The 23,121-nt window shown below is 35.2% G+C and overlaps 1 protein-coding gene across 1 annotated transcript in view; it reads right to left on the bottom strand.

The window, feature by feature from the left end:
* The window catches only part of LOC149785920 (E3 ubiquitin-protein ligase rnf213-alpha-like), a 427,433-nt gene that overhangs the window by 175,676 nt on the left and 228,636 nt on the right, over positions 1-23,121 (bottom strand). The window contains exons 54-56 of the mRNA XM_089978087.1: positions 15,973-16,180; positions 12,709-12,869; positions 4,211-4,536 (exon numbers count right to left, since the gene is read on the bottom strand). Coding sequence (XP_089834213.1) covers positions 4,211-4,536; positions 12,709-12,869; positions 15,973-16,180 — 695 coding nt within the window. The remainder of the gene's footprint in view (positions 1-4,210; positions 4,537-12,708; positions 12,870-15,972; positions 16,181-23,121) is intronic.

Raw genomic sequence — 23,121 nt, forward strand, 5'->3', positions numbered from 1 at the left:
CTCACATTGCACCAACATGTTATGAACATATGCAAGGCTGCATATCTTGAGCTGAGATGCATCAGCTCAATTTGCAAATATGTTTCAGTTGATGCCACTAAAACACTTGTGTGTTCATTAGTAATTTCAAGACTGGATTATTGTAACTCAATTCTGACTGGTTCATCTCAATATCTACTCCAGAAACTTCAAAAAGTTTAAAACACAGCATAGAGTACAACAATCAGAGCACACCTTCCCGCTGCTCTGTACCGTATACTGGCTATCCATTCAATCCAGAATCAAACACAAAATTTGTTCTCTGTGCTATGTTTCACTGATGGACTCCAGTCCAACATACCAATCTGACCTCACCCATGTGTACACACCACCAAGATACTTACCTCCTCTTCTGACAATTGTATACTCATTATTCCCACTATGAAAACAAAGTCATATGGACAGTGTTCTTTTGCATACCAGGGCCCAGCAACGCGGAATGAATTGCCCACTGAACTTAGACACAAAGACACAGTGATCCCATTCAAGAGTGCTCTTAAAACTCACTTATTTTGACTGCAAGAACAAACTTAAAGACCTAATAATGTTTACTACCTTAAATATTTTAAACATGTTTTTTTTGTTTTCTAATTTCATAGTGTTTGTTTTTTGTAATCATATCATTATATGTTTTTTTATGTTGTAGGTGTTGTCTAATGTTGTAAATCACTTAGAGCTTCTAAAGATTAGGTGCTATACAAAGTCTTCATTATTATTATCATTATTATTAAATCAAATACAGCAAATATCCAGTCACAAATATTTTACAGTAAATATGTTTATTTCTGCATCCAGTAATCTTCTTTTCACAAAAATATTGCAACTATATAATGTTTTCTTGTGATGTGGAATTTCAACATAAACACTGTCTTTGTGTTGTGCTGGCCAACTCAGACCAGTACTGTGTACTGTATCAAACAATGTGACACCACACGCATCGGACATTTTGTGTTGACAAATAAATGTTTTGTCTTTTGTAAAATGTTCTGTGGATGCTTATTCTTTGCGTTATAGTTATCAAAAATGTATAAATATACTTTTACTATTTCAACTTTGTTTGGGACTATTTTTTTATGCACAACAAATGAAAGGTACAGCATTGTGTCAGAATGAACAAAATTATTTGTTCTTCTTTCTATCTAAACAATTTCTACTGAAATAAAACTATGTGATAAAAAGAATCTCAAATGGGTAACGATTTAATATTGAATTTATGACTCTCGCTAAAATAATGTTCAGCTTTTCCTCTCCAAGGCTCACAAAAGCTGGACTTTATTCAACTCATTTCATAAATTCAATATTAAATTGCTACCCATTTGAGATCCTATATATGTTAAATGTAAAACACGACTATTTCAGTAGCTGGAATATAGTGTGGAGGTGCTATTCATTTTTTAAGGCTGTTATAGTGTTATGTACATCTATATTATTTTGTAAATCTTGGTTCATCACTTTATCTATATTATGTCAAGTTTTTATTCATGACTATACATTGTAATGGTCATCTGTGGTCAAGATATTAGATGGCTAATTGTTTGTATTCGAGTATAATATGCTGTTTTAAGATATTAAGAGTGTACATTAAATAAGATCTATAAACATATATCAGGTTTCTAATAATCTGTTGAAAACATCGTGTTAATTTATCATTGGCAAAGGTCAGATGGGTTCTTCGAAGAATTAAAAATTATATTTTCAACTATTTTAATGTGCATTCACAAAGAAATACTAAGTACATAAAATACATTTGCTCAAAATTATGGGCGTCTTTTATTTAACCTTTTTATTCAGATTAACTGATGAGGGGTGTAAAAATGCTGTCAAATTTACAGGTGTAAACCCAACATGCCTGCATTTATATGGATTATAATGTTAATAACTGTGTAATGTTATAAAGTAATTATAGAATAATTTTGAAGTCCTCTTTGGCTGATTAAGTACATACCTATGTTCCTAATAAATAATACAACGATACTGTCGTGAATATGGACTTTATTGAGAAAGTGCATCTTAATCCTAAAAATAAATGACTAATCAGTCAAAATATTCAAATTAAAGGGATATAAAATAAGCAGATTCTTTCCAAAATGTTTAAGTTCAAAGACAGTTTCATCATGTAAACCTATTTACATATGAAATATGCAGGAATCTAGCACCGTATATCTAGTAGGCTTTTAAAAGTTACAAAAAATACCAGTACCACACACCCAGCTGAAATACAAAAATACCAAGAGCAAACTGTAGTAAAAAGGCAGCCAAGGACAACCAGCCAGTAATTATTTGACCCAACCACTAATTAGATTGTTCATTGTGAGAGTTTTTATCATCAAGCATAGTGTAATATGTTTTCGAAGTTTCTAAGAATATTTGACTTTGAATTAATAACAATAATGAAGTCCTTCAAATCCAGAGAGGTCAGGTTCTGAGCAATCATCTGTGGGTATGGAGATGGTGCTGCAGTCTGAGTCTTGACATAATTGGTGACAGATGGGACAATGGAATGGAAGTCTGTTGTAGTTACAGGGACAAACAATGACCTGTGGCAATGCTCCTGGGTTGCCTCCATCTGGATCTGGCATTCATTTGCACAGTTAATTCATGCTCTGCACCAACTTCACCTTTCAGGGTGTCTTTGTAGCACTTGCAAGGTTGGCCTTGGTTTCTTTGGCCAAGTACCGCTCTGGTGGTCTAGTGGTTAGAGCGTCCGCCTTGGATGCAGGGAGTCATGGGTTTGATCCCTGGCCGAGTCATACCAAAGACTTACAAAAATGGTACTAACAGCTGCCTCGCTTGGCGCTCAGCATTAAGAGGTTAGTGTTAGGACTGGTCGGCCCGGTGTCAGGATCATGTGACTGGGTGGGACATCATGCCACATGTCTGTGGCATGATGCCCCAGTGCTAGACATCACTAAAAACTGCCACACTGCAGACATCGTAGCGATATGACTGAAAATTTTTTAAAGCTACGTTAAAAATCCAAATCACACCCACACACACACACACACACTCTTTGTGCCAGCTCCCTAGGGAAGATCTGTTTCAAAAAACTGATGCCATCCATTCTGATGACAAGGCTTGGGCCTTGATCAGTATTGCCTCTAGCTGTTGTCTTAGCTTTATCCATGATTTTGAGGCTGGTAACCTCATCTTGAGATCTGATCCCAAGGATGGAATGGAGAGCCTGCATATGTAATCTCTCTTGCTGCTTGATGTGTCTGCAGTATACAGTTCAGGTCTCACACCCATAAAGTAGGGAGGTGAAGACCAGTGTTATACACCTTCAACTTGGTGGATAGGGTAATTACTTTGAATTAAGTAAAGTATACAATGGTCTACTGGAATTATTCAAAATATTTCACTAAAGCAAATTGATATTATACATTTCCTTGTTTGCATGTCCATGTCAAACCTTAATTGACTTCATTACACAATATCCTGACCTTTGACAAAAATTTCATATTTCCCAAACATATAAATTTCCCTAATTTTCATGAAGACTGACAGTTCATTGAATTTTACAAGAACTTTGGAAAGCCTGGTTGCATAAAAAATGAAGCAGGTCACAGTGAGCTAGTCTTAGTGCACACAAACCTATTACAAAATGCACACACACTGCACTGTTGGTGGCATTAGAAAAAGTTTGTGTGCAACTGAAGCCTGTTTTCTATGTTAAACCATAAAAAGCAGGTTATAATGACCCAGTTTTGTGCAGGGCACACAACAATATCAAGGTGCACATTCAGCACAACATTATTTCCAATAGGTGAAAGGATATTGGAAATAGAGTCTGGACACAAATATTTAAGCAATATGGAATATACCTTGAAAAGTATGTCACAGTGGCCCAGTTACAGCATAAGACACACCTTCATCCAACAGAGCAATAACACTGCAAGTATGATATTAACAATCTTACTAACATTAGCATTTACCCTGTCGGCAGAAAGCATAGAAGGATGTACAGGTGGACAAACGGCACAGACAGGAGAATGGATGCTGAGACTAAATGACAAAGTGAATCCTACATACTGCATGCTACTTGAAATGGAGGTATAATGAAGATGAAAATTAACCAATCAATATATGTACTCATGCATAAATTAGTGGGATGACAATGGCTCAACAGTAATTCTTCATAAATATCAGATATTAGATTTTGTGTGCAACTAACCTTCGGTAGATGTTTCATTCAATAACTTCAGCACCAAAGTAATTCTTTTTGTTGATCTCTCAGTGGCTTCCTTTCTATCTTTGACCATGGCCAGGGCAGAATGGACACAGGACAGAATCAGACTGTAAGCATTTGGTCTGCAGCTGGCAACAGATTGAGAACTAGACTGTCTTTTGAGTGGATCACGATGTAGACCAATATCATGATGCTGGCGACCCTGACCAAATTCAAAGTCACTTGAAGGCTTACTATATGGCTGATGATCTTGGTCCAGCATGTGTTGGAGATTCCCATTTCCCCTCTTCCATGCCATATCTTCCATTTGTCTACAACAATCACACAACAAATTAAACAAAAAATCAATGCAGACTTCCTACTCAGTGTTCCACTCCCTCAATTACTTGCTTCCTAGTACCAATACCACCTTCTAGACCCTACACCTAAAGGTTCTGAGTATGAAATCAATTCAGATTAATATTCATCAAGTGAACTGTGAATAACACATTATATGCCTGCCAAATGTTTAATAGCCCCCTTTGTAAACTCTAATAGAAATTGTCAATGTATGCAGTCTTGAACTAAGCTTACTATGCAGAAGCCACTATTTCTACTTTGACTTACTAAACTGTAACATCTGACCTTTACACACCAGGATCTATAGTTTCTTTCTAGTTATTACTATATGTGCTAACCCCCTGAGGGTTTAGTCAAGTAACTTAATCTAAACCCAAACCTTGTTTTGCAAAACCTATTTTTCTTTGACCGACAGTGATCCTGGCTGTTTAGCCTCTTGCACATCTTAAAGAAAAAGCTGTGCATATATTCTTGTCAAGGTTTGTTGTCTAAAATTAAGTTATATGTACAAAAATTTCTTCTTTCAGTCATGATCACCTTGTCTTTTGGCCTTTTTGACTCCCAAATCAATTGCTTCTTTCTTACCCAACATGCAAGTCACAGACAACTTTGGTGAAGATACATGACTGAGAAACAAAATTTTCTCTTTTTACTCACAACAACCTTGACCTTTGACCTTCTGGCCAACAATGGCTTCTTCCTTTTCCCACAAAATCTGCTCCAGGTCTGTAAAGTAGAACTAATGTTATTGTGCAGAAACCACTTTTGTTATTTCAGTCACGCTAGTCATCATTGACCTTTGATCCCAAAACTGATAGGCTTCTTCCTTTGAACAATGCAAGCTATTTACAAAGTTTGGAAAAACAAGATAGGGAACAGACTGATGGATATACATATGTGTTGTGATGTGATGTGATTTGGATTTTTAACGTAGCTTTAACAATTTTTCAGTCATATCATTAAGATATCTGCAATGTGGCAGTTTATAGTGATGTCTAGCATTGGGGCATCTTGCCGCAAACATATAACATGATGTAGACATACATATAGATGGGCAGATGGCTGAACATCATAATATAATACATACCACATTATGTTGGTAAATATAATTTGAGCTGGGAAGATAAACCATTAAATGGCATAAATCATTTATTCTACTAAATGTAAGCCATCTACAAAGTTTGGTACCTGTAGATGGTAGAGAACTCTAGTTATTGATGGATGGATAGGCAAATGGACAAAATCTAGTGATGGTAATAAATTTGTCTGCATCACAGTAATTCTAAACAAACATAATATGCGTCATAGTATGCTGCAATTAATAATATCACAGACCAAAATTTTAATGTTCTGGGGCAGGGGCCTGACCTTTTTTTATTAAACAAAAATGGTCTTTCAATAGCTGGAAAAATATCTCCCTCTGATTTATAGCAAAATAACACCATATTATACCCATTATACTGTTTGAAATTTGAAGAAAATTTGAGACAAATGAAAACAAAACATAGCTACCCTCCCTTAAATGGTCAGTACCTTATAACAGATGGATTTGCTAAGTGTATGTTAATTATTGTATGAATCATCATCTAAACATTGTACCTAATGTGTGATGACTAAGCTGTGCTGAATTTAGATTATTGATGATAAAAATAGAATTGTTCACAATGATACCTACAATTTACTAGTTACAATATTTACATAATTAGAAAGGAAACTCTGAGTGGGATGCCAACACCTGGGCAAGGTATTATGTGAGAGATACTTACTCAACAAACAAGACTTGAGAAATAATGTCAACTTAAATATTGCTGCATTCCTGAGAATTTTAGGATAATTTGCAGTCTTACAAAGGAATACATGTACTTAAAACATTAACATATGCTAATAAATAACTACAAAATGACATTTTAGAAACAAAAATCTGAAATGTTTCCAAAAGTTTGATTTGGCTTGAATATCTTTCACAACATCCGATTTTGCCACTAAGTGGGCATACATGTGATTAAAGGACTAACAGTTTATTATTGTTGGTGACTGTGACCTGGATCTTTAAGTTTTCTTGCCAATCATCTTATTCCTATATCCTTCCAATAACAGCAAGTCATACATGAATTTTTTGTCAATACACCACTCCCTCAATAACTCGCGCCCTGATAACTCGCAAACCCACTTATTTTGCAGGGTCAGGCATGGCTTCCATTTTTTAAAACCAGAAATACCCTAAAAACTGATCCCTATTTGTTGAACTTGAAGAAGATCGTGATCAAAATTGGTAACAGACACTTTGATATATCGCTTGTTTTATGGTTGAAAACAGTAGGACCTGGAAATTTTAATCAACACTTTGAAATATCAAATTAAAAAATAGGTCATACAATTTTTTACATTTTCTTTCCAAGCAACATTCCTAGTACACTGCAATTAATGATATGTAAGGAAATCTTGATCAATGAACATGTCACTTATGCCGTTTGGAAGCAGTAATTTAATTAAAAAAATACAAATTAAATTATTTTTTACCAATTGAAATTTGTGTTCTGGTTCTATCTTTTAGTTCCTTTTAAGTGAAATCATCATAAATGCAATGTGTCCTCTTGTAATTAAACGTAAAATGCGTTAATCTACCGCAATAGCTATGTCCGTGAGCTTTTTTCTGAGAACCTAATTAAGTACCAACCACGTTTTGATAACTGACTTCTGGAAGTATTTGTTGTATTGTTGCACTAAATTAAAAGCCAACCTCCTTTGTATTACCATGTAAATTATGTCTTTTGAATCAAATAAAGGAGATGGAATAAAAGAAAAGTTAAAAGGCACAAAAATCCTACAAACTTAAAATCTAGCAACCTCGGTCATATGTCAGGTGAACTCACTTCATTTGATCAATCAAACACTTATAAATGTTATTGTGTATGCAACATAAGCTAACTTAAATTAACCGACTCTTTCATAACTGTGATGAAAGATAACAAGGCAGCCAAGTGAAATGAATACTTTGTAAAATAAAGAGCTTGATTTCACATATACGGATCATTGTGGGCAAAAAAAAATTCTGAAAATTCTTGAACTGTCACTTACAGATATCCTCAAAGATGATAAGAAGTTTCATTATTACTTCCTATGAAAATCACGACATCAATATTGTACTAATTGAACTCTACAGAAATTGAGTTTCAACATAGACAAAGACAATTGTCTCATGAAATAAATGTTGTGTATTTTTTTTAAAAAGGAATCTTGTTTAGTGGTGTATCAACAGTCATTCTAGTTCCCTGCCCTGTGGACTCCTGATTTGGCAGGATAATATTAAACACCACTACTGGAACCAGACTCATACAGAAAACAAAAAGCAGTGATGTAATACACAGATTTTTTTTCGTGTAGACATGATGGTTGTTGAAATTAGTTGGAACAATCTTTCATATGCTGGACATTTTGAAAATAAATGTTACTTAAACAGAATAATGAACAACTTCATTAGAAAATGTGCATCATTAAAAATTATTATCGACGTGATTGTAAAATGAGGATTCAGTCAATAAACAGCCCAGTTCCCTAACACTGCTCTGCCCCACAGTTTTCTCGATGTCAAAGCAATTTGTTTCAATTTTTGGAGGTCCCTTGGTAACTCGCGCGTCGCTTATAGTGCAGTCTATGTTTGTGGACCCGTTGTGAACGAGTTATTGAGGGAGAGGTGAATGAACTTTATTTTAAGTTTTTATTACAAAAATGTGTTTTTATTACAAAAATGTTTGTCTTCCTCTGTAACTTTGTGGCTTTATATTTTCCTTGCTCCAAAGTCATCATTAACCAAGTCTGGTCAAGCTACATGGTCTAAAAGCCTCTAAAGGTACCATATATACTTGCATACAAGTCTAGTCAAACTGCCAACAACAAAGATCCTGATCTACCATAGCATAATGTGCATGCAGATCAGGTATACGTTGTCTGTTCTACTAATTATTCCTAATTGCACAGACCCTGATCTACCAGTGCATAATGTGACAGCAGAGCTGGGTCTGTGCAGTTTGCAGTTGGACTCCACTCATATGCAAGTATTTATGATATACAGATTACTGAAAAAAAAACTCTCAATCAGCAGGATGAAGATCTCCTGACATCCAGACCACTTGTGTAATATGTGAATAAATTTTCATTGAGGATATACTCAAAATTTTTGAGTTTTGATCTAAAAACAAAAGTTGAGTAATAGATGGATTAACAAATGGAGACAAATGTTAAAAATACTGGAAGTGAAGAACGGTAAAGAGTCACAAGTCTAAAAAACAAAACCATATCTATATATATATATATATATATATATAGTAAAGATATCTAAAAATATATAAAGTGTTGGCATTTTGCCCTAGAAGCAAAAGTAGGAATAATGGATGATTGAGCTTGCAAAGTAAACTTAAAATAAAATTTAATCCAAGTCAATGAAGCATGAAATATGAGTCACACTGACCAACTTTTGTGATTTTGATATAGACCTCATCAAGATATATGTCCTCACCAAGTTTCATGACTGCAGCTATAAAAGTATATATAAAATCTGCAACACAACCATGCTATATGCAAAAACATAAACAAGAATGAACAACTAACGTACAGGGGCCCAGAGTGGCCAAGTGGTCTAAAGTGCTCACTGTTCCAGATCACTGCCATCTCACCTCTGTCTGTGTGGGTTTGAGTCTCTGTCTCAGCTATCACTGGTATGTGAGAAAGCCTGCCAGTAGCTTCTCATGGGTTGGTGGTTCTTTCTGGGGTTTTCCAGGGTTCTTCCTCCACCAGTAAAAATTTCCACCATGTATAGCCTATCTTGTACTGAAAAATGGCGTTAAACGCTACAACAACAACAACAAATGTATATGTACTGTAAATACTAATGTATAAGCCAAATAATGCAGAAATAATAAAGGCCTGGAAGAGGGGTTGGTATGCTTATCCATGGGCCAGTGTCTAAACTTGACTTTTAAGTCTTTTTGTTTGTAATGGCTGTAAATCTTGGGACATGAAATAATAATTTGTTCCTTGTCCTAAGACTTATATGCATGTACGAAAATCATTTTTGGTGTCCGAACACTTATTAAACTGTTATAAAGTACAATTATTGATTTTGTTATTGTTCTGCGTGTGCACATTTTCTGATTTCTCCAACACAAAATTAAATAAAGGTAAATACAGACTTCATAATTTGCAGGCCAGTTGAGTTTACCAGGTAGTCCAGGCTGAAATATAATGTACAGTGCTTACACAGTGCAAATCATGCATAACATCAATTAAATCCTTACTTCTTCCCAAACATATTAGATGCAGAGTTTGCTTTATTCATTGTTTTGACCAAATTGCATTCTTCCATATAAAATTTCAGCTAGTCCTTAATACTGTTTCATTTATATTGAATCATGTGTTCACGAATTAATCTTTTCAATGATATAAAAGATCCTACAAATTGAGGTAATATTTATGAAAATATACACATTTAATTGTACAAGGCACATAACTAGCTTAACTGTTACATGTTCATGAATGAATGGTTATAATATAGGTTAAAATTCTGATTACTGATCAACAAAGATCATCATCAATCTATTTTAGTTTTGTGTTTTGGCTGAACAACATCAGAACTTTCCACACAATGGAAAGCTTCATGTTTCAGCATCTCCTTATTAACTGATGGATTTGTCTTTTGTTTTCTAACAGCAATACAGACCAGTCACATTAATCATTAAAACCCTGAAACTGGCATGTATTAAGAGGGAATTTTGACTGGCAACTATACCAGTACATTGATGTGTAAATGCCTTTCATTCCATAATATTAACATGATTAGTTTTGTAAAATAAGGTGTAAGGCATACCTGTCAACTTTTCAAAAGCAAAGTATGGAGACTGAATAAAAAGATATGGAGACTGGGACAAAACATCATGAGGATTTTTATGGCAATTTGTAAGCCTTTTCATTAAATACTGACTGATCTTCTGGGTCCAATATGCGTGAAATTCACAAAGCATGTGCCTTTCTCCCTGTGATGTGCCTTATTTTCCCCCAGGACTTGCACTATTTTTATATTCTGGTCAGCTGTGGCCAAACTGTGATAAAAAGTGCAAAGAACTTAGTCAATTTATTCATTGATTTATAATTTCTAACCTGACTGTGAGTAGAGTGACCCTAACACTGTGATCTTCTGCACGTTTCATGCTTAGCGGATGTTTTCAATGCAACAGATGGACATGCTCGGATCCATTTCCAGTTCCTGGACAAGTCCATTTTCAACAAAGGGGCATATCATGATTACAGATGTACATACATAAGTCATCCACTTCCAATATTTACAATGTCGAATCAAGCAAACGAAAATAATGATAACAACAAATCTGCTTTTCACATGGATTTAACAAGCGGTTTAATTTCTATGTTCATGTGTGCAAAGCGATATAATCCCAAACTCTCAACGTAATGGTAATTTATGAAATTATCCGGCAGTTGGCGAACAGGATGAATGACATCATTATGTTGTCTGATGGAAATAAATTTACCTATAATGTACGCAATATGGCGCCATGTTAGTATGGAAAGTCAGTTAAGCATGAAAGTGTGCAAGGGATGCCAGCATTAGTGCCATTCTGGTCACAGTTATGTTAGAAATTATAAATCAATGATTTAATTGACTTAGTTCTGTGCACTTTTTATCACATTAAACGTTTTCATTATTGAAATTGGTAGGGAGGTACAAACTAATGGGATGTATATTCAGACTATAGCTAAAGGTTAGTCTTAAATAAACAAGCAAGAAAGCCAGCAAGACTAATTAAAAGCTAATTCTTATCAATGCAGCTATTTTGTGACAACAGCTGGCCCTCCATCATAATTCAAAGAAACCATGTTCTACACTACAGTGTATTATGCAAGCACCAGCAATTGATTGGCAAATAAAGGATGCCCAATTTTGTTGAACTAAAGGTGCCTAAATAGGCAGGATCATGGTACCGTACATGTGGCAACTATTTTCCCCTCTTTGTATATTCAACCTTATTTCCATATTGTCAACTAGTAAGTTATTTAGTATTGTTTACTATAAAATATGTGTATTCTGAATTAGTTTTTAGGACATGGAATGTATTTTCATTCCTTCTTTAAATTTAACAATGGTAATTAAAGATCGTATATATGGCATAAAAATGCCAGGTGTTCACTCATGTAAGTTTCTTTGGTGGGAATGGAGCTACATATAAGTTTGCATAAATAAATGCATAAATAAATGCATTTAGAACTTACCGCATGCATCTTGTGATGTCTCAGAGTTGTGGGTCAGGTTTAAAGGAGGGTCATGCACTTTTGAGTGTTCATACCTGTTCAGTTTCAGGGGTCCATTTATATGTGAGTATATACGGTACATCTATCCTTGATAACTTGCACACAGCAGGGTGCAAAAACACACACCACAGTATATACGGTACATCCATCCTAGATAACTTGCACACAGCAGGGTGCAAAACACACACCACAGTATATATGGTACATCCATCCTAGATAATTTGCACACAGCAGGGTGCAAAAACACACACCACAGTATAAGTGCGTGTGCAATTTACAAAGGGACTTCTAAAAAATAAAGAAAGGGACTCTATCCTGACTGGAGATCAACTATGAGAAAATAACAATGGAGGAGGGGACTGTTAAATTGTTTAATATTCATTTTATAATCACCGTGCAAACAATTCTCAATAAGATGATTTTTCTAATGAAGTTGTTTGCTTTTCTGCATAAATGACCTTTATTTTCAAAGGAAATATATTGTGCTCTATGTCACTGCTCTTTTCATGTGAATGTATTCAAGTGTTACTGCTAAGTCATAACAAAACAAGAATCCCTTTTTTTCATAAGCTAAAGACATGCGAAAATTGACTGCTACGAAAAAAAGTAAGATCAGAAGCTAAATATAATTCTGAATAGATGGCTGAATAGCAACGTCATATTAGTATCCTTTGCATCTCATAAAGAGCAGACTTATAAAACATCAAATTATGATGAGGAAAGAAAACTAGTCAAAGTTGATTTATACAAAACATAACAAATATAAGAATATAAATGGAAACTAAATGCTTGTCTATACATACATTTCCTCTAGGACATGATACCTCATTCTATCTGTTTTCATGACAACTTTCCCTAATGCTGGGTTAGAAGTTGCCCTCTCCATTACTGTTGCTATGGATACCCCTATCATACTCTGTATCGTAGGCAAGTCACTGCTTTGTGCTCTTAGGTCATCAATATGCACAGAATGCCACAGGCCACACTGAAATAATGATAAAAGTTGTTGCATTAAAGGTGGCATTATTTCATAAACCCTGAGAAAAACCGTACATGGGGAATTTGAAACTTTATCCCTACCTAGCCCTCCAAATATCACATGTTTCCTACTGTTATGCAAATGAGGTTGGATTTATTCAGAGGGTCAGAGAAGTTCATTCATGGTACATATTTTGTAAATCAGACTGGTCCTATATTTCATCATTAACATAAGAAAATTTACTGGCAAAATACATGAAAATGCATTGGTGTATTTCATTCAGACATCTAAGAAAATTTTAAAAATGACAAAAAATGACTTTTTAATTGGCATAGAAAATCTGCACTGACTTTTTGGTAATCACTTTAGGTCACTAAATTTTGACAAGTGCAAACAATAACAATCCTTGAAATGAATTTACCCTCAGATAATAGTTTCTGGGAAAAGGGGATAAATTTAAAAATTTACAACAATCTCAGTGAAACATAAAAGTAGGTCACTGATTTCACTCAACTGACATCATCATCACCATTAACACTGTGCTGATTTCACTAAACTGACATCATTATCACTATTAACACTGTGCTGATTTCACTCAATTGACATCATCATCACCATTAACACTGTGCTGATTTCACTCAACTGACATCATCATCACCATTAACACTGTGCTGATTTCACTCAACTGACATCATTATCACTATTAACACTGTGCTGATTTCACTCAATTGACATCATCATCACCATTAACACTGTGCTGATTTCACTCAACCGACATCATTATCACCATTAACACTGTGCTGATTTCACTCAACTGACATCATCATCACCATTAACACTGTGCTGATTTCACTCAACTGAACATCATCATCACCATTAACACTGTGCTGATTTCACTCAACTGACATCATTATCACCATTAACACTGTGCTGATTTCACTCAACTGACATCATCATTACCATTAACACTGTGCTGATTTCACTCAACTGAACATCATCATCACCATTAACACTGTGCTGATTTCACTCAACTGACATCATTATCACCATTAACACTGTGCTGATTTCACTCAACTGACATCATTATCACCATTAACACTGTGCTGATTTCACTCAACTGACATCATCATCACCATTAACACTGTGCTGATTTCACTCAACTGAACATCATCATCACCATTAACACTGTGCTGATTTCACTCAACTGACATCATTATCACCATTAACACTGTGCTGATTTCACTCAACTGACATCATCATCACCATTAACACTGTGCTGATTTCACTCAACTGAACATCATCATCACCATTAACACTGTGCTGATTTCACTCAACTGACATCATTATCACCATTAACACTGTGCTGATTTCACTCAACTGACATCATCATCACCATTAACACTGTGCTGATTTCACTCAACTGAACATCATCATCACCATTAACACTGTGCTGATTTCACTCAACTGACATCATTATCACTATTAAGAATGTGCTGATTTCACTCAACTGACATCATCATCACCATTAACACTGTGCTGATTTCACTCAATTGACATCATCATCACCATTAACACTGTGCTGATTTCACTCAACTGACATCATCATTACCATTAACACTGTGCTGATTTCACTCAACTGACATCATCATCACCATTAACACTGTGCTGATTTCACTCAACTGACATCAGCATCACCATTAAGACTGCAATGATTCCATTCAACTGACATCAGTATCACCATTAAGACTGCAATGATTCCATTCAACTGACATCAGCATCACCATTAAGACTGCAATGATTCCATTCAACTGACATCAGCATCACCATTAAGACTGCAATGATTCCATTCAACTGACATCATCATCACCATTAACACTGTGCTGATTTCATTTAACTGACATCATCATCACCATTAACAATGTGCTGATTTCACTCAACTGACATCAGCATCGTCATTAACAATGTGCTGAATTCACTCAACTGACATCATCATCACTATCAACACTGCTGATTTCACTTTAATGACATCATCATCACCATTTACACTGTGCTGATTTCAGGTTACTGACATCAGCATCACCATTAACGCTGCACTGATTACATTCAACTGACATCAGCATCACCATTAACACTGTGCTGATTCCATTCAACTGATATCAGCATCACTATTAACACTGTGCTGATTCCATTCAACTGACATCAGCATCACCATTAACACTGCACTGATTACATTCAACTGACATCAGCATCACCATTAAGACTGCAATGATTCCATTCAACTGACATCAGTATCACCATTAAGACTGCAATGATTCTATTCAACTGACATCAGCATCACCATTAAGACTGCAATGATTCCATTCAACTGACATCAGCATCACCATTAAGACTGCAATGATTCTATTCAACTGACATCAACATCACCATTAAGACTGCAATGATTCCATTCAACTGACATCAGCATCACCATTAAGACTGCAATGATTCCATTCAACTGACATCAGCATCACCATTAAGACTGCAATGATTCCATTCAACTGACATCAGCATCACCATTAAGACTGCAATGATTCCATTCAACTGACATCAGCATCACCACTAAGACTGCAATGATTCCATTCAACTGACATCAGCATCACCATTAAGACTGCAATGATTCCATTCAACTGACATCAGCATCACCATTAAGACTGCAATGATTCCATTCAACTGACATCAGCATCACCATTAAGACTGCAATGATTCTATTCAACTGACATCAGCATCACCATTAAGACTGCAATGATTCCATTCAACTGACATCAGCATCACCGTTAAGACTGCAATGATTCCATTCAACTGACATCAGCATCACCATTAAGACTGCAATGATTCCATTCAACTGACATCAGTATCACCATTAAGACTGCAATGATTCCATTCAACTGACATCAGCATCACCATTAAGACTGCAATGATTCTATTCAACTGATGTCAGAAACACTGTGATGATGCCACTATCACTTACATTAGCATCATTATCCCTTACATTCTTCAGAAAAGGGTAAGACAAAAATCACCCCTAAAATCCTTGACATTAAGTTAGAAAAAAATGGCTATTGACACTCACTTCAAATCCAGAAAAGCATCCCCCTGTAATTCTGCATAGCTGTATGATGAAGATAACATGGCAGGGAGCTGTTCTTCTGTCCCTCATCTGTTGGTGTTCATCCAGGACACAGTATTTTGCACAAGCCACCAAGCTGGCATTAGTGTCACCCGAGTCACACTGAATTACAAGGAGCAACTCCTCCTTGGGATTTGACTTCAATAATGACCTGGAACAGAAAGAAAACAGAAGTGAACTATAATGAAAGACTCCTCCCCTTTGCAGACTCTGAAACATAATTCTGCCAATTCTGTATCTCATTTGCATTTTACTTGTGCTTCATTTGTATAATTCTACATTTCATTTGCACTGTATTTGTGCTTCATTTGCATAATTCTGCATTTCATTTGCATTGTACCTGTGCTTCATTTGCATAATTCCGCATTTCATTTGCACTGTCTGCATTCCATTCATGTTTAAATTTCAGTATAATCTCATAATTTTTCATTTATGGGCCCATAATTGCAGCCTGGTTTTTGCATTTATTGCTTCCATTGATTGTTTCCTTTCAATTTTGTTCATTTGGAATGCATTTAGCGAAGTCAAAACTTTCTTTTTCAATAGTATTAAATGGAAAGAATTATTGTTTTAAAATCTTTCTCATTAAAAGCATCAGAATTGAATTCGATTACAGTGAAGAAAAATGTGAAGTTAGCATATTCTAAATGTAGAGAAATAACATGCTACAATATGAGATAAACAAGAATCCTAGATTTATTCCAAATTAGATTGGAACAGTTGTCTCCCACCACACCTGACAGCCTCCCCTCCTCCCCCTAATCCATTAGACTATATTGGAATTACTGAGAATGTGTTATAGACAGTAATTATATTTCTTATTTATTTTCAATTCATTATAAACTTTAAAATTGTTTCTGGCTATATGCTGATGATATAACGTCTCTCCACCCTCAAAACACATATAAACTCACACTTCTTACATTTTCTAACCCTAACCCTTCCCTTCAATGTACACATGGGACCCTTGTGGAAAGAATAGGCTCCCTACATTATATTGCACTTGTGGTAATCATGGGGGTTTGGTTGACAATGCAACTGTTCTTCCATTTGGAAGAGATATATGGTATCAAGTAGTGAGAGTTCAGTATTCTCATTATTTTTAACCCTGAAAATAAACAGCAGATTCAGTATTTCTTAACTTACTACACTTTGGTAGTACCATAAAAACCTCATTCAAAAGCATGACTAAATGCTTCACACTCACTATATATCCTCTTGTAGAAACTACAAAATGTAACAAAATGGCAAAATGAAATTGTGCAAGTTATTTTTTTATAACTGCAGTTAGTTATAAATTAGTTATATACTTTTAATATGGAAATCAGTGTGTTGGATAGAAAACATATTGGCACACTAAAGCCTTAAAAAATTCAAACATGAAAGTCATAATTTTTTAAATGTACCCAATGCACTTCTAAAAACTGCATTACATCTTACCCAGTCTCATCCCTATTAGAAGCACCTATCTACTTAACACACCTTTTTCTGAACTGTGTCCAGTATAAAATTCTGTGGTCAAGAGAAAATCAAATGATTGTATTTGTTCTTGATCAGACTGTCATTTGCCTGGAAAATTAATCTCCATTTACAAAAGTGGTGATGTTTACCTGCCAACCTCTAAAGAGGAACAAGTGTAATCAAAGCTGACAAGAAGTGTTACCAAGCATTCCTTTTTCAGCAGCATTGTTTGGGCATTCTGTCCCCAATCCACTCAACTTACAGATATAACATGTTATGGTGACTTTGCCTCAATGCAACAGTAATTATGCCTTAACATGTATAGTGACAATGCCTCAATACAGTGGTAATTACTAGTATGCCTTGACATGTATAGTGACTGCCTCAATACAGTGGTAATTACTGATATGCCTTGACATGTATAGTGACAATACCTCAATACAGTGGTAATTACTGGCATGCTTTGACATGTATAGTGACTGCCTCAATACAGTGGTAATTGCTGGTATGTGTTAATATGTATAGTGATTGCTACAGTGGTGATTTTGCCTGACATGTATAGTGACTATGAATCAATACAGTGGTAATTACTCATATGCCTTGACATGTATAGTGACAATGCCTGAATACAGTGGTAATTATGCCTTAACATGTATGGTGAATAGGAATCAATACAGTGTTAATTATGCCTTGATGTGTATAGTGACTCTTCCTCAATACAGTGGTAATTACTGGTATGCCTTCACATGTATAGTGACTCTGCCTCAATACAGTGGTAATTAGTGGTACGCCTTGACATGTATAATGACACTGCCGCAATACAGTGGTAATTACTGGTATGCCTTGACATATATAGTGACTATGCCTCAATACAGTGGTAATGACTGGTATGCCTTGGCATGTATAGTGACAATGCCTCAATACAGTGGTAATTACTGGTATGCCTTGATATGTATAGTGACAATGCTTCAATACAGTGGTAATTATGCCTTAACCCTTTACCTCATAGAGCATAATTACAAAGTGCAGCGCGCAATAAATAGAATACCTGTTACCTATTCGACTCCATATGCATAGGCCTGCCTGTTAACTGTTATACAATGTTGTGTATATTACGTTTAACAGCAATTTTAACCATTTTACATTTTTGGTACACGTCTATTACTTGTCAAAAAATTTAAGAGTAAAGTCTGATTGTTATAGCTATGTAATTATTTTTCATGGAAGACGTTTTTATGTGCTTTACAATCTTGAGAGAACTCGTTCACTGTCATGTCAGTGAGGCCATGTGACCAAACGTAGCTGCCATTTCTCATACTCAAAATTTACGTATCTGCGTCTACATCACTAAGTCATCTGAATTTGATAATTTATAAAAACTAATTGCTGCCTACATCAATATCAGAGCCATTACCTAAGTTATTTAATCTTTCATAGCTGTGATTCTAGTCGTGAAAACTTTGTAAGTACTGAATGAAATTCGCGACCTCCATTTTGGAGAGTGGAGACTGCGACCCAGTTACTTTAAATAGCAGATATCGACCAGAGCATAAACAGTTACCACGTGATCTGATGTAATTGTCATTCGCAGAAATGAATGTAGCATCTAATAGGCGGTTTCCCCAAAGGTGGCGCTATGAAAACTGGCTTAAAATGGCTGATGTTTACAGCAGGTTTCAAAAGGCGCTTCCATGCGAATGGAGTAGAGGCATCAAAAGGAACTTCCATGCAAATGGAGTAGAGACGTCTAAAGGCACTTGCATGAAGTAAAGGGTTAACATGTATAGTGACTATGCCTCAATACAGTTAATTATGCCTTGACATGTATTGTGACTCTGCCTCAACACAAGACAGTTGCAATTATGCCTCAACAGTTATGTATTACAGGCAGACATACTGGAAAGTCCACCTCAAACACTGGCAATTCTGCCTGGACAATCACTGGCAATTCTGCCTCATACATAGTGCATGTTGGCTATTCTGCCTTGATAATTCTGTCATTTGGTAGCACTGTCAAGTCTACCTCATAAATAGTGTATGTTGGCTATTCTGCATTGATAATTCTGTCATTTGGTAACATTGTCAAGTCTACCTCATAAATAGTGTATGTTAGTGTATCTTGCCACATCTACTTCATGCAGTGGCATGTGAGACCCGAGGTATGCCAAAGATATATAAATATGTACTGTTCATAATCATTTAAGTTTCTTAATTAAAATTTTTAAACAACTATTCCATTATTTCTTCCTAGGCTGTAATGTATTGTATGTACAGTTCACTTGTCCATCAGTCCTGGGTACTGAGTGAATTGGCAGTTTCAGTTCATAGTCAAAATGTCTATCAGTCCATTTAACTGTATCTTGGTATTGAGTGAATTGGGGGTTTCAGTACATAGTCCAACTGTCAGCCCATCTAAATGTACCTGGATATCGAGTGAATTGGGGTTTCAGTACATAGTCCAACTGTCTGTCAATCCATATAACTGTACATGTGTAGTAAGTGAATTGTGTTACATCTGCATAGTCTTAAACTAAATAACAGAAAAAAGCAAAAACCAGCAAGTTTTGTAAATTTAAACAAAAATATATACTTCCTAAGAATACAAAGTGACAATTTGATAAGAACTTACAATACACCTCTCCTTTGATAACTCTTGCACAATGGGATTCGAAAACACTGAGCACACTATAAGTGAAGGCGTGAGTTATCGAGGGACCTCCATAACAATATGAAATTATACCATTCTTGCTGGACATCGAATAAACCATCTTTATTTTCAAGATGTGCAACCACTGAGAAATCACTAACATTATTCCCACTGGTTTCAACAACCTTCATATTAATGCAAAAACATTGTGTATTACATCACTGCTTTATGTTGTTGTTGAGCAGTCTGGTTCCCTGATCCATATGTTCCTTACATTGCTCTCTACTCTTGTGGAATGCAACTCAAGGATCACACTAAGCAGGGAACCAGCTAGTCGTTGATTCAAATTCACAATCAAACAAGATTCCTTTTATTTTTAAAAAAATGGAACATTTAGTTCATGAAACAGCCATCATTACTGAAAGTAATTTTTTGTTTTGTTCTATAATAAAATATTGATGCCATGATTTCATTGCAAATAATAGTAAAACTTCTTCTCATCCGTGAGGAAATCTCTGAGTGCCAATTCAGGAATTACAAGTTAACTACAAACTCTGAAACCAGCTTTTCATCAATAAAACATATCTGTGAAACAGAATCTTATGTCATCAAGTATTCATTTTGCATGGTTGTCTTGCTTTCGTTGATCACATTTGTGAATGAGCATGCTAATTTAAGGTAGTTTAATTATATTTCATTCTCCCGAAAAATTTTAACAGACATCAATTGATCGCTTGAAATCAGTTGACCTAACACTAGACCGAAGCTGCTAGCTCTTACACAGGTTGAATTTGCATACCTTTTTAACTTTTCAATTAGTCCACCCACTTTTTTATACAAAAGATGTAATTAACATGATTATACAAGGAGGTCTGCTTTTAATTCAGTATAATATAACAAATACTTACACAAATAAGTTATCAAAACACCATCTACACTTAATTAGCCTCTCACTGAAACACTCATGGACATAGCTGTTATGGTAGATTGACATATTTCATGTTTGAATATAACAAAGCATATTGTATTTTTGATCATTACACTTAAACTGAACTAAAAGATATAATTAAAACATGCATTTCACTTCATTAAAAAAATAATGAATTGTTATTTATTTTAATAAAGTGCTGTCTCAAGCAGGCAATAGTGACAATCTCACTGATCAAAATCTTGTTGCATAGTTATTTAATGTGCAGCAAGAATGTTCTTTGGAAAGAAATTTTTAAAAGATACATGTGTTCTTAGTAAAAGCTGATAATTTTATAATGTTGATTCAGATTTCCAGGTCATATCAACCCATTTTGATGATAGAACGAATGATATATCAAGGTTTCAATTACCAATTTTGAATGCAATTTTCTTCATGTTCAACAAATAGGGGTCAAATTTTTTTGTACTTTCTAGTTAAAAAAGTGGGATCCACGACTGATTCTACATTATAAGTGGGTTTGCAAGTTATCAGGGCACAAGTTATCGAGGGAGTGGCATGGGTTCACAAGTTATCAGGGCAAGGATGATTTCTGTTTAATGCTGTTTGTTGCTTATGTTTTAAAAACAACTGTTCAAGGTTTATCCATATTTTTTATATCTCTGGCTTTGATTTGTAGAAAAAAATACCCAAATTATTATATCATATTATGTGAATAAAGAAATTATCTTCCAATTACATAAAAAGATAGCTGGATGAAAAGAAAAGCATAATTGTGTCTGATGCAATTGTATTTAATACTGCCAATCATGAACATATTTTGGTGTCCCCAATATCAGGTCCTTTACATGATTTCTTCCCCAAAATGACATATCATTTTTCTACCATAATTTTCCTACTTTGAAAAAAAAAGAAATTACATGAATTATGAAAATATGTTTTTTCTATTCTTAGCAATGACTGCCATATCTGACGGTGGACTGGAATAATTTCTATAAAAGTGAAAGACTGAAATGACTTGAGCTAGAATGATTTCTTTTAAGTCTGGTCAAACTTTGTTAAACAATCCTATATATGAAGGTATTAGAAGTCTTGCCATTGTTAATACCAACAGCCATATTGGTGTTAGACTGGCATCATCTGTACTTATATTTCTGTTGATCAATTATTTTAAGAGCTCAAAAAAGAAAGCAACACCTGCAGAATTCGCTCTCTCTCTCTCTCTTGCTATATCATACACAAACTATATTAAACCTTTAACAAAAATGATGAATAAAATGCTGTAATAAATATGAGTACAGTAGTCCCCCTCTTGAACGGCCCCCCTGACCAGCGGCCATCCGCTCCTTACGGCCAGAATCCGTTGGCACCGACGAGTTTGTGTTCAAAAGTACCCCTCGCGAAAGGCCACCTGGCTGACGTGACCAGTGGCCAGCATATTAGTGCAAAATCATAAAATTTACCCCTCACAGGCAGCCGCATTTTATTTGAATATGTATCCAGAACCAGTATTGTATTCATAACGTGTGTTAAGTAATCCGATTTCTGTTTCCCGATGTCAGGTTTTCGTTACTGAAAGAAGTGTTGAGTAAAGTACATTTACCATTAAGGTTAATATTATATCATTTACGCCTCACGAGAAGCCAAATTTATTCCATAAAAACCAAGAAAGACTCAAATTTTAATCCATACAAAAGGGTACGTACGTGTAATCCAATTAGCCTTACTGCTGTGTTATCATAAGATGTCCGGTTTAGTCACTCTGATAATTGTTAAGATTACAATTATCGAACAGTAGTAACAGCTGAGAAGTGGCAGTATCGATGTACAATACCAAAGTCAGCAGGAAAATGGTTTAATAGCCTTTATGGCTTCCCTTAGTAAGATGTTGAGCTTGTTCACTTTGGTAATCAGTGGCTATTACTACTGACAATAATTGTCAAAATTATGAATCCTAGCGGCCGCGAGGTCAAATCTGCGTGATGTTAATGGTACATATCAAAGCCTTTTTGGCTTCTCTCACATTGTTTCAAGAAATGTATAAAAACAATAGGGT

This window comes from Sinohyriopsis cumingii, chromosome 12 (assembly GCF_028554795.1).
Source record: "Sinohyriopsis cumingii isolate HCF-2022 chromosome 12, ASM2855479v2, whole genome shotgun sequence".
NCBI lineage: Eukaryota > Metazoa > Mollusca > Bivalvia > Unionida > Unionidae > Sinohyriopsis > Sinohyriopsis cumingii.